The 12,217-nt window shown below is 36.4% G+C and overlaps 2 protein-coding genes across 2 annotated transcripts; one reads left to right on the top strand and one right to left on the bottom strand.

Annotated features, from left to right (window-relative positions):
- The first annotated feature begins 611 nt into the window (after positions 1-611).
- On the top strand, positions 612-2,421 carry LOC131651721 (putative pentatricopeptide repeat-containing protein At1g26500). Its single transcript, XM_058921403.1, has one exon. It carries the CDS (start codon positions 691-693, stop codon positions 2,197-2,199), a length of 1,509 nt encoding a protein of 502 aa, XP_058777386.1. The 5' UTR covers positions 612-690; the 3' UTR covers positions 2,200-2,421.
- Positions 2,422-2,700: 279 nt separating this feature from the next.
- LOC131651722 (uncharacterized) lies at positions 2,701-6,967 on the bottom strand. Its single transcript, XM_058921404.1, has 9 exons — positions 6,728-6,967; positions 6,309-6,526; positions 5,206-5,320; positions 4,240-4,329; positions 3,654-3,821; positions 3,442-3,561; positions 3,261-3,371; positions 3,076-3,157; positions 2,701-2,929 (listed from the first exon to the last, which is right to left on the bottom strand). Exons 1-9 carry the CDS (start codon positions 6,857-6,859, stop codon positions 2,871-2,873), a joined length of 1,095 nt encoding a protein of 364 aa, XP_058777387.1. The 5' UTR covers positions 6,860-6,967; the 3' UTR covers positions 2,701-2,870.
- Positions 6,968-12,217: the final 5,250 nt, after the last annotated feature.

Raw genomic sequence — 12,217 nt, 5'->3', positions numbered from 1 at the left:
ATAAAATAAATTAGAAATAGTATAAAACTTAACAATTTATAGAACTTAACAATCTACTTTATTTTTATTTTTGAATTGACGGTTTATGTTTATTAGATGTGAAGTTCTATGCCCGTGATTTTTATTGTCAAATCTGTCATTACTATTTCTTATTTTATACACTTTGTTGTTTCTTATATAGTAGTTCTTCTCTATTTACAAACTAATACTTGTATTTTTGTTATTTTCCAAAATGACACTTTTCATAAAAGTTAATTCAATATTAAAAAAAAGTTTTACCAATAGACATTTACAAAGACTAAAACATATCATAAAAATAAAAATAAAAATAAAAATAAATCTAAATCTAAATCTGTCTCTATACTATAAAATTGTTTTTATATAATATTTCTAGAAAATGTATTTGATGTATTTTTTAAAGCATTATTCTCATTTAATAAATTATGTTTAAACATAATTTTTTTAGTTAATGTTATTTTTCAATTTTCTATAATTTACATAAAAGAATTGACAATGATAATATAAATTTAACTCATATGGCTTGCTCAAAGTTATATTTGGTTTGGTTGCCACTTTTAATTTTCAAATCCTTATACAACAAATTAACTGAAAAAAATAAAATAAGTGAAGAATCTAATTGTAATATTTTTTGTTTAGAGGTTTATTTTACGAAGTTTCAAATAAGTTTTTATGATGTTTCTCCGACGAGCCACCGCACTTTTATTGACAAACAACCTCACCGTACAACCCCTCCGCCGCCACTTCTCAAACCCCATTTCACCGGTAAACCAACAAGATCTCCTCCGAGTCTGCACCATTCTCTACCAACAGCAAAACTCGCCCGAGTCACGTCTCCACTCAAAACTCGCCTCTTCCAACTTCCAACTCACCCACGAATTCTTCCTCCAAGTCTGCAACAATTTCCCTTACTCATGGCGACCCGTTTACCGTTTCTTCCTTTTCACGCAACTACAAAAAAACCCAACTTTCACTCACTCCTCTGTTTCCTTCAACAAAATGCTCGATGTTGTTTCCAAGTCTCGCAACATTGATCTCTTCTGGAACCTTCTTAACGAAGCGGCGATTCGTCGTTTGGCTAATGATAAGACCTTTGTGATTGCTTTGAAGACCCTTGGTGGTGCTAGAGAGTTGAAAAAGTGTGTGGAGTTTTTCCACTTGATGAATTGTAATGGGTGTGGTTATAGTGTTGAGAGATTGAATAAAGTTGTTGATGAAATGTGTAGGGTTAAGCTTGTTGAGGAAGCAAAGTTTGTTGTTTTCAAGATGAAGGATTGGATTAAACCTGATGGGGTTAGTTATAAGCATTTGATTAGTGGGTTTTGTGAAAAGGGTGATTTGATTGAAGCTTCTAAGATTTGGAATTTGATGGTGGATGAAGGTTTTGTTCCTGATGTTGACGCGGTTGAGAAATTTATGGAGACGTTTTTTAAGGTTAATCAATTCGGCGAGGCTTTGAAGCTGTTTGAAACGATGAGGTTGAAGAGAATGGATGAACTTGGTGTTTCGACTTATAGGCTTGTGATTAAGTGGTTGTGTAAAAAAGGGATGATGAATCGTGCTCATGAAGTGTTTGATGAAATGTGCGAGAGAGGTATTCGGGTTGATAGTTTGACGTTGGGATATGTTGTTTATGGGCTTCTAGCAAAACATAGAGTTAGAGAGGCTTATCAAGTTGTGGAGAAGATTGATGTTGTGGATATAAGTGTTTATCATGGATTAATAAAAGGGCTTTTGAAGTTGAGAAGAGCAAGTGAAGCGACTCAAGTGTTTAGGGAGATGATAAAGAGAGGGTGCGAACCGAATATGCATACTTATATAATGTTGCTGCAGGGTCATTTGGGGAGGAGAGGGAGGAAAGGGAGTGATCCTCTTGTGAATTTTGATACTATTTTTGTTGGTGGTTTGGTGAAAGTTGGACATTCGAAGGAAGCTATGAAGTATGTGGAGAGGGTGATGGATAGAGGGATGGAGGTGCCGAGATTTGATTATAACAAGTTTTTGCATTACTTTTCAAATGAGGAAGGTGCGGTAATGTTTGAGGATGTAGCGAAAAAGTTGAGGGAAGTAGGGTTAGTTGATTTGGCAGACATATTGGAGAGATATGGACAGAAGATGGCAACTAGAGATAGGAGGAGGAATAGATTTCCAATAATCGAAGATACTAAACAGGACATGTAAATGGGATATGGACCCCTTGTGCTTTTTTCAATATAAGAAAGTCTTGATGATATGTTTTTTTTCAATGAATGAATGAAATGGTAGAAACATATTGAATCAAGTTTTCCTTTTAGTTTCATCTTTCATACAATTGGATGAGTGTTTTTAAGGTTCACTTCTATCAACAATTATCATCCGTTGTGGCAACAAATGCAAGCAATGAGATTTGTATAATTTATAGAATACTAGATATGGAAAACAGAAAAAATTCTGTTGTAAATTATAAATGAAAAAACAATTTTTATTTCAATTAATCACTGTGTTTTAAAAATGTATATTTTTTTAAAGTAAAATTATATCTAAATTGCATTCCATTGTCTCTTATTATCTACATAAATAATAACTAATGAATAAAAAACGCTCAAGTAAAGTGATTGAATATCAGGAGTGTAATAACAATCAACACAACATTACATTTTCAAGTTTCAAACTATGACTTTTTTTTCATTTAAAGATGAGACATAACGGAAAGCTTAAATTGTATTATATTTTGTATATGAGCTGAGCAATATGATATCTAGAACTTGAAATGGGATTAGAAAAAACACCTGAGATTCTACTACACTATTTTGATTGAATCTCAAAATCATTAACAACCCAACTATTAATCTATACCCATACAAATAAACAGCCTAACAGGTTGCAAGAGCTCTCAAGGAATTTATTAGAACATCTTCTTTCAGATTATGACCTGCCAATTGAAAAATAAACATATTAATAAAATGAAGAATATTCAAATTCGTGGTTACACAAGAGAAAGCTACCACCGAGGTCTAGTGTAAGTAGTTTGATTTCTAATCATTAAAACAAAAGACACGAGAAATGTCGTCTAGTTACCTATAAAGACTATCTTATTCACCCTGTTTTCTTCCTTCTTCCACTTGCGAGCAGGAACAATCTCATACAGTTCCCTCACTGCCTGCAAGGTTTTCACCGATAAATGATTTAAAACCCAAATCTTATATGGTTAAATTGAAAATCCGTATTTAAGGAAAATTGTAATGACATGAAGCGTAATTTACCTGCAAAGTATGCAATTGATCAGAGTTTTGAACACTTAAGACTCCTTTGCAACGATATACATCCATATCGTATTTCTTCTCCCAAAGAATTTCTTCTAGCCATATACGAGTCTGCCATGGTTTAAACATTATATAAATGAATGACCCACGATAACATTATGAATGAAATTTGAAAATCTACCTTATCAATATCGACTGTGCCTGTCTCACAAACGCATATGGTTCTCACGCCACTATCATGAAGCTCTTTAGAAGACAAGGAACGACTTTCTTCTAACAATGCCTCTAAATGTGCGGTATTCTGAAACGAGAGACAGCAAAGGTAAATTACGGTCATCATGGTGGGAAGAAAAAGACTACAGATGAAGAGCAAATATAGGAGTAATTTATTACAGTATCGTAAGCGTGGCGGTTCAATATCTTAGATGAGTCAACTTGACATCGGACAGAGTGAATTATCTCTACGAGTGAGTTAATGTTATGGATTTCCTCCTCGAGTTCCTCCAGAGCTCTTGAGCCTTCTGCAGATACCAAATCAACCTTGTTAAGAATTACAATGTCCTGTAACAAGCAGCAAAATTATTAGCACTTCTATAAACCCTAAACCTTCAGTCCTTTGATCACTATTTTTCTTAGGGGTGGCAAACAGGCATGCCCGTCCCGCAAAAGCCCGCAAAAAAACGGGGCGGGGCGGTCATAGTTAAGGGTGCGGACCTAAAACCTTGGTCCGTCCCGCAAAAAAACCCGTATAAAAAACGGGACGGGGCGTGGCGGTCACACTAGAGGGTGAGAGCCTAAAACCTTGGCCCACCATACACAAAAGAGCGGGCAAAACGGGCATGCCCAACGGACCGGGCCCGATTTGCCACCCCTAATTTTTCTCTTATCTTCGAATAAATAAAAATATGACAGCTATAAATGTGAAAAGGAAAAACACGTTATCAATAACTGAAATGCAGTTAATATAATAAAGAATTACCGCAAATGCTATCTGAAAATATGCTTCAGGAAATGAAGACGAGCCACGGTGCTCCTTCATCTGGAAGCGTACATTTTTGGCATCCACTACCTACATGGGAAGAAACACAGATAGAAAAGATACTGTGATTCACATATCACAAATCATCCTCTTGTCACCGTGTCCTAAGGGAAAAAAAACAACTTCTATCAACACATAAGAGGAAATTAAACCACTACTACAAAACTAACATGATAAGTGTACTAAGTGAAAACCAAGATATGTACTATAAAATGTCTCCAAGAACTATTTCTTGTACAAGGAAGAGTGAAATTTTGCTGGTGATAGAAACTAAATGTTTTGACTGGTGTAAAGATTGATGAAGAGTCTGTTTGGTAAGACCCAAAAAAGAGCTTTTAGCTTTTAGCTTTTCAGCTAACATTAATGAAAAAGTACTGTTTGGTAATGCTATTTTAGCTTTTAGCTTGTAGCTTTTTTACTAGCTTTTAGCTTTTTTATCAAAAGCTATTTGAAGTAGCTTTTGAGTTTGTAGCTTTTAGCTTGTGACTTTTTTTTCCATTTATACCCTTATTACTTTAATAAAATATTATTATTCTTATTAATTAAAATGATCATTTATGTCATTTTGTATCTATCAGCTAATGAAACAACTAATTTACCAAACACTCATGTTAGCTTATCAGCTATCAGTCACCAGCTAAAAGCTACCAGTCACCAGCTAAAAGCTATCAGCTACCAGCTATCAGCTATCAGCTATCAGCTACCAGCTAGTTTTACCAAACAGAGCCGAAATCATGGTGCCATACTACGATTCTGCGAGACTCACTATCAATCCAAACAAGTGTGTTTTGCTATACAAAAATATTTCAGTTAGGTAATTTAAATACATTATAAAAAATTAAACCAAAATTTCTAGCTCAAAAAAATAAAATAAAATAATGATTATCATCAGTTAAAGATACTTACAGTGACGATAGAATCAAGCTTCACATCAGATTCCAACTGCTCGTCCAACCAAAGAATAGATGCCAAAGGTGCTGGATTCGCCAAACCAGTGGTTTCCAGCAATATATGGTCTAGCCTACACACAAAATACATAAAAAAAGCTTAATCGAGAAATAAATATGACCCACTTTTCTGAACATTACAACAATTCATGACAGAAATAAAAGGGGTTTTGATGAAAGTGAACCACAAAACTATGCAATTAAGACTATGTTTGGAAAAACAGTTTAAATAAGCATTTCTTATTTAAGTGCTTAGCTTATGCACAAACTATTTCTATAACAAAAGATAAAATCAATCAAATATTTTCACAAAAGCTATAATCTATTTTCATAAGCTATCCCGAAGAATTTTATGATAGAAAGTTGAAAACATCTTATGGACATGTTATAAAATTGTTTACATAATCTTTCTCAAACAGTTTCACAAGCAGAGTAGTCATTCCCGGATAGCGGCGCAGAGCGGCTGATCCCAAAAGTGGGATAGCGGGAGCGGGATATCAACTCTATTTGATCATTTTTTTGGATAAATTACATATAATAATTCTAAACATATATTTAATGTAAAATTAAACAAATTACTCAACTCACAAAATATTCATAAATCAAAGCACACATGAATCTTGAAGCACATAAACGGCTATGAAGGAAGGTTAAGGTTGAGTCTCAACTCAAATTTGATTGAAAAAGCCAAAATTTACCCTTAAAACATTGTAAATTTAAGGAGTAATTTCAGATTTTTAGAGGGGAAAAGGATCGCAGACAAGGAACTGGTCCGGGCCGAGAACTGATCTGCCTGCTATCATGCTATTTACCTACCCTACAGTGGCCGCTATAGTGTTCTACACCGCAAAGACTCTTCCCATAGCTGTCGGTCTCCGCTCCACTCTCCACTCCACTATAGCAGGATAACGCCACAATTGACTACTCTGCTCACAGGTACTTATGCATTGTAGATAAACTCATATAAGTCAATACAAAGAGACCTAAGCGTCCATTAGGAGTCAAGTGCTTCAATTTCGCATGCCTCAATATCTGACTAGTTAGTTTGTTAGTTAGTTTTACCTTTCTTTTCTCTGTACAAGCTGCTCAAGTGCTTGAACCAAACTATGCTTAACAGTGCAACATACACACCCATTAGCAAGCTCAACCCATTCTTCAACAACTGCACCATCTTCCCCTTCATTTATCAATGCTCTTTCCACTCCAATTTCCTCCCCAAACTCATTCAATATCACAGCAATCCTCTTCCCATGTTGAGAGTTCAATATATGATTCACTAGCTGAAAATCAAGAAAACCAAATTCACAACTCCACAAAACTATTGAAACATTGTCACTTCAAAAACTAGCACTAATAAGCAACAGCTACATGACCCAATACGAGAAACAAAAAAGAAAGTGAAAAAGGACACAACTTTGAAGTACCCAATTAGAAATTAGAAAAGAGACAAAACAAGGGGTGTTAATTTTGATGGAAATTACCGTGGATTTGCCGGAACCAAGGTAACCGGTGATGAGAGTTACACCAACAGAAGCTTGTTGAGAAATGGATTCATCATCATGTTGTTGAATCTGAACAGCGAGAGGTGGATCTTCGTCTTCGTCGTGTTCCATTTTAGACTGGTTGGCTGGTTTGTTCCTTCTTGTGCTGCGTTACTGCGTATCGTATTTGTTCTGTTCTATTTGGGTGTGCTGTGCAAAATGTTTACAGTATTTTGTTACCCCAAATTGAATATTGAACTTATAAATGTGAGACCAAGTTTATTCTAATTCTAATCAAGAAATATTGAATTGAGATTAATTAATAGCTAATGAAGTTTAGTTAAAATTGTCAATAACTACTGGCTTGATTACACTAAATAATATATAAACCCTTATTCACATTTAAATAATTACATTTAATGAGAACAAACCCTTATTCTAGGAACAAATTAATTCTTATTCATATCCCCCCTCAAATTGAAGCTGTTTGTCAATGAGCATCAATTTGCTAACAAGAAATTGATGACGTGGACGCGGAACAGCCTTGGTAAGAATATCTGCAATCTGCAATTGAGTACTGACATGATGAAGTGATATTATGCGGTCATCATAAGCGTCCCGGATTGAGTGGCAATCAACTTCAATATGTTTGGTGCGTTCATGAAAAACAGGATTCGCAACAATTTGGATGGCACTCGTATTGTCCGCATAAAGTGAAGTTGGCTCTAATTGAGGAAATTCAAGCTCAGCCAAAAGACCACGAAGCCAAATCATTTCATAACAAGCAGCAGACATGGCACGATACTCAGATTCAGTAGACGATTTAGAGACTCTCGCTTGTTTCTTACTTTTCCATGATATCAATGAAGAGCCAAGAAACATGCACCAACCAGTGACATATCGTCTAGTATTAGGACACCCTGTCCAATCGACATCACTATAAACACTCAATTTAGGAGCAACGCCAGTAGGACAAAATAAACCACGATGAGAGTTTCCCTTCAAGTAACGAATTATACGACGAACTGCTGCCAAGTGAAGGTAGCGAGGAGAGTGCATGAATTGACTTACTTATTGAACAGCAAACGATATGTCAGGACGAGTAATAGTCAAGTAATTAAGGCTACCCACGAGTTGACGATACAATAAGGGATCAGGCAACAGATCACCATCATCACGATGATATTTAACATTAACCTCAAGAGGAGTATCCACTAGAGTAGTCGATTAGAGACCAGACATAGAAATTAAATTTGTGGCATACTTGTGTTGATGGAGGAATATACCCTTGGATGTAGAGTGAACCTCAAGACCAAGAAAATAATGCAAATGACCAAGATCTTTCATATGAAACGATGCTTGTAACTGCTGTTTAAGGCTTTGAATCGAATCATTATCAGAACCAGTAATAATCATATCATCAACATACAGAAGAAGTAGGACAATTCCAGTAGACGTTCGATGAATAAATAGAGAAGAATCATACTGACTCTGAGTAAAGGAGAACCCAAATAGAGTGGAGCGAAATTTTTCATACTGCTCTAGGCGCTTGTTTCAAACCATATAAGGAGCGTATAAGCTTGCACACACCTTTAGATGAAGAGAATAAGCCTTGAGGAGGAGTCATATAGATATCTTCCGTCAGGTCACCATGAAGAAAGGCATTTTTCACGTCCATTTGATGAAGATACCACCCATTAGAAGCGGCGATAGAGAGTATCGTACGAACAAATGTCATTTTGGCAACCGGTGCAAATGTCTCATCATAATCAATTCCATATTCCTGCTTATTTCCTAAGGCAACCAATCGAGCCTTGAAATGGTTGAGAGACCCATCCGAATTTAGTTTCACATAATACACCCATTTGCAACCTATGGGTTTGATATCAGGGGGACAAGAGACAATATCCCATGTAAAATTCTCTTGAAGGGCCTGAAGTTCCTCATTCATTTCTTTTATCCAGCGTAAGTCTTTAACAGCCTGTGCATAATAAGTAGGAATAGATATGCTAGACAATGAGGCAGATAGAGAAGTATGTGAGGAATCATACCTGTCTAGTGAATATCTATCCGGTGCTTTAGATATTCGACCAGAACGTCGTGGTTCGACCGGTTTAGGATCAGGTGGCGGATCTGTGTCGGGAGGGGCAGTGGAAACCTATTTTCTGCGTTGTCTGGCATATGTGATTCCTGGTTTGTAACGTTCTATAGATCAAGGCATAACAGAAATATTAGGAAGAATAGCAATATCATTTGTGGCAGGAGAAAGAGAATGAAACATATATTGATTATAAAAAATGTAACATTCCGAGAAACTCGAAAATGGTGATTAGAAACATCATAACACACACAACCTTTATGAGAGTTGCTATGCCCCATAAATGCACATTGAATAGATTGTGCTCCAAGCTTATTTCGCTCAAACGGAGGTAAGTGAACAAAACACACACATCCAAAAGTATGTAAATCACTATAATTAGGCTGAATTTTAAAAAGACGAAAGAAAGGAGAATCAAAATCAATAACCGTAGAAGGAAGACGATTGATCAGGAATACAGTTGTGGAAAGAGCCTCGACCCAAAATCAGGATGGTACAGAAGCTTGAAGAAGCAAGGTGCGCGTGACATCAAGCAAATGACGATTCTTTCGCTCCGCCATCCCGTTTTGTTGGGGGGTATTGGGACAAGACCGTTGAGACAAGATCCCTTTTTGTTGTAGGTATCCCTGAAATTCATGAGACATATACTCACCTCCCGAGTCAAATCGAAATTTTTTAACACTTGCTTGAAATTGATTTTCAACATATGTCAAAAATTTCTGAAACATAGAAAACACTTTAGACTTAGATCTGAGAAAATATATCCAAGTAAAGCGACTGTAATCATCAATAAATGTGACAAAATATTTATAGTGAGCATGAGATGTTGTTGGAGACATTCCCCACAGATCACTATGAATCATCTCAAAACAAGTAGAAGCACGATGAGCACCTGACGGAAAAGGAAGTGTTTTACTTTTGGCCAATTTACAAAAGGAACATAAAATAGAAGCAGGACAATCATGTATATTTCCCAACAAACCAGTTTTAAATAAATGAGACAAAACAATGGAATTTGGATGACCCAATTTTCTATGCCAATCCTCATAAGAGTTCAAAATAGTATTGCATGCAAAAGATAAATGACTATAACTAAATTGAAGCGGAAACAATCTTCCCACTTTAGGCCCATTCGCGATCACCTTTCCCGACACCTGCTCCTACACAAGACAACCAACACGAGAAACATTAACATTACAGTTGTTATCCACCAATTGACCAACCGACAATAAGTTAGAAGCAAGTCCGGGTGATACAAGCACGTCATGAAAGTTTGAGTTTATGTCACCAACATCAGTGATAGGAAGTTTATTACCATCAGCAACTTGAATTTGTTGATTACCATTATAGGAATGTAAACTTTGCAAGTATTCATAGGAACCCGTCATGTGATTGGATGCACCAGAATCAAGAAACCATGGTTGAGAAGCATTAGAAGACTTACCCTGAATTCCTAAGGCTGAAAGAGCAGAAAGTACCATTTGTTGAATCATTTCAGGTTGTAGAAAACTGCCAGTAGATGCACCACTACTGAGAGGACCAACTGCAGAGTTGGTAGTGGCATGAAATGCTTAAGTTGGATGTTGCGTTGGTCGAGGAGGACGTGTGGGACAGTCAGAGATGATGTGACCCTGTTGTTTACAGTAATTGCAAAACTTCTTACTACAGTTACGAGCAACATGTCCAAATTGTTTGCAAGAAAAACATTGGACTTGTCGCATATCACGACCCTTTCCTCTACTTTGAGCAGCATATGCAATTGCCACAGGTTCATAACTGACAGCATCATGAGACATGGTTCCTTGAGTAAGTAGACGTTGTTCCTCCCTTAGAAGTTCGCCGATACAAGCATCTAAAGAAGGAACGGGATTCCTATTGAGCAAAGCACCTCTAACAACCTCAAATTTTGGACGAAGTTTCATGAGAAATTGATCTTGCCTACTTGTGTTTCAATTGAAGGATAGAAAAACACTTAGAAAGGGGGGGGGGGTTTGAATAAGTGTAGCTTTAAAAAACTTGACAGATAAAAATAAATTGCACAGTTATTTTTATCCTGGTTCGTTGTTAACTAAACTACTCCAGTCCACCCCCGCAGAGATGATTTACCTCAACTGAGGATTTAATCCACTAATCGCACGGATTACAATGGTTTTCCACTTAGTCCGCAACTAAGTCTTCCAGAGTCTTCTGATCACACACTGATCACTCCAGGAACAACTGCTTAGATACCCTCTAAGACTTTTCTAGAGTCTACTGATCAACACGATCACTCTAGTTACAATCTGCTTAGTTCACTCCTAAGACTTCCTAGAGTATTCTGATCAACACGATCACTCTAGTTCCTTACAACTTAATGTAATCAATTCTAAGAGTTTACAAATGCTTCTTAAAAGCGATAATCACAACTGTGATATTTCTCTTAACGTTTAAGCTTAATCTCACTAAAATATTACAACAGCAATGTAGTGAGTTTTGATGAAGATGAAGATTCTGAGTTTTGATTTGAACAGCGTTTCAGCAAGTTAATTTGAATTATATTGTTCAGGATCGTTAACCTTGCTTCTCATCAGAACTTCATATTTATAGGCGTTGGAGAAGATGACCGTTGAATGCATTTAATGCTTTGCGTGTTCCGTACAGCATCGCATTTAATGTTATACGCTTTTGTCAACTACCTCGAGCCTTGTTCACGCTGTGTCTACTGACGTAGCCTTTAATAGCTTTTAACGTTCCTTTTGTCAATCAGCGTAGCTTGCCACTTGTACTTTCTTCTGATCTGATGTTTGTGAATACAACGTTTGAATATCATCAGAGTCAAACAGCTTGGTGCATAGCATCTTCTGATCTTCTGACCTTGAAGTGCTTCTGAGCGTGATACCATCTTCTGAGCTTCAGTGCTTCTGATCTCATGTTCTTCTGATGCTTCCATAGACCCATGTTCTGATTCTGCTTCGACCATCTTCTGATGTCTTGCCAGACCATGTTCTGATGTTGCATTGTTGAACCCTTTGAGACAAAGCTTCTGAGCGCTGAATTATGCGTACTCTTTATATATATTTCCTGAAAGGGAAATTGCATTGGATTAGAGTACCATATTATCTTAAGCAAAATTCATATTATTGTTATCATCAAAACTAAGATAATTGATCAGAACAAATCTTGTTCTAACAATCTCCCCCTTTTTGATGATGACAAAAACATATATAAATGATATGAATTTGCGATCAGAAAGAACAGTCGGCAAAAGACAAATTACACAGCTATAGCATAAGCATATGAATATGTCTCCCCCTGAGATTAACAATCTCCCCCTGAGATAAATAATCTCCCCCTGAAATAAATACTCGAAGAACTTTAATAAAAGACTTCCCTGATTATTTCGGTAGAGACGA

The sequence above is a fragment of the Vicia villosa genome, linkage group LG2, assembly GCF_029867415.1.
Source record: "Vicia villosa cultivar HV-30 ecotype Madison, WI linkage group LG2, Vvil1.0, whole genome shotgun sequence".
Lineage (NCBI taxonomy): Eukaryota > Viridiplantae > Streptophyta > Magnoliopsida > Fabales > Fabaceae > Vicia > Vicia villosa.
This window is presented reverse-complemented; position numbering and strand designations above follow the sequence as displayed.

What these genes read in the sequence shown, in the direction of transcription:
- LOC131651721 (XM_058921403.1), top strand. Translation starts at nt 691, where the DNA reads ATGATGTTTCTCCGACGAGCCACCGCACTTTTATTGACAAACAACCTC.
- LOC131651722 (XM_058921404.1), bottom strand. Translation starts at nt 6,859, where the DNA reads ATGGAACACGACGAAGACGAAGATCCACCTCTCGCTGTTCAGATTCAA. An exon ending in TTGGTTCCGGCAAATCCACG is followed by an intron (nt 6,527 to 6,727) that starts GTAATTTCCATC and finishes CTTGATTTTCAG; the next exon opens with CTAGTGAATCATATATTGAA. An exon ending in GAATAAGATAGTCTTTATAG is followed by an intron (nt 2,930 to 3,075) that starts GTAACTAGACGA and finishes TTCAATTGGCAG; the next exon opens with GTCATAATCTGAAAGAAGAT.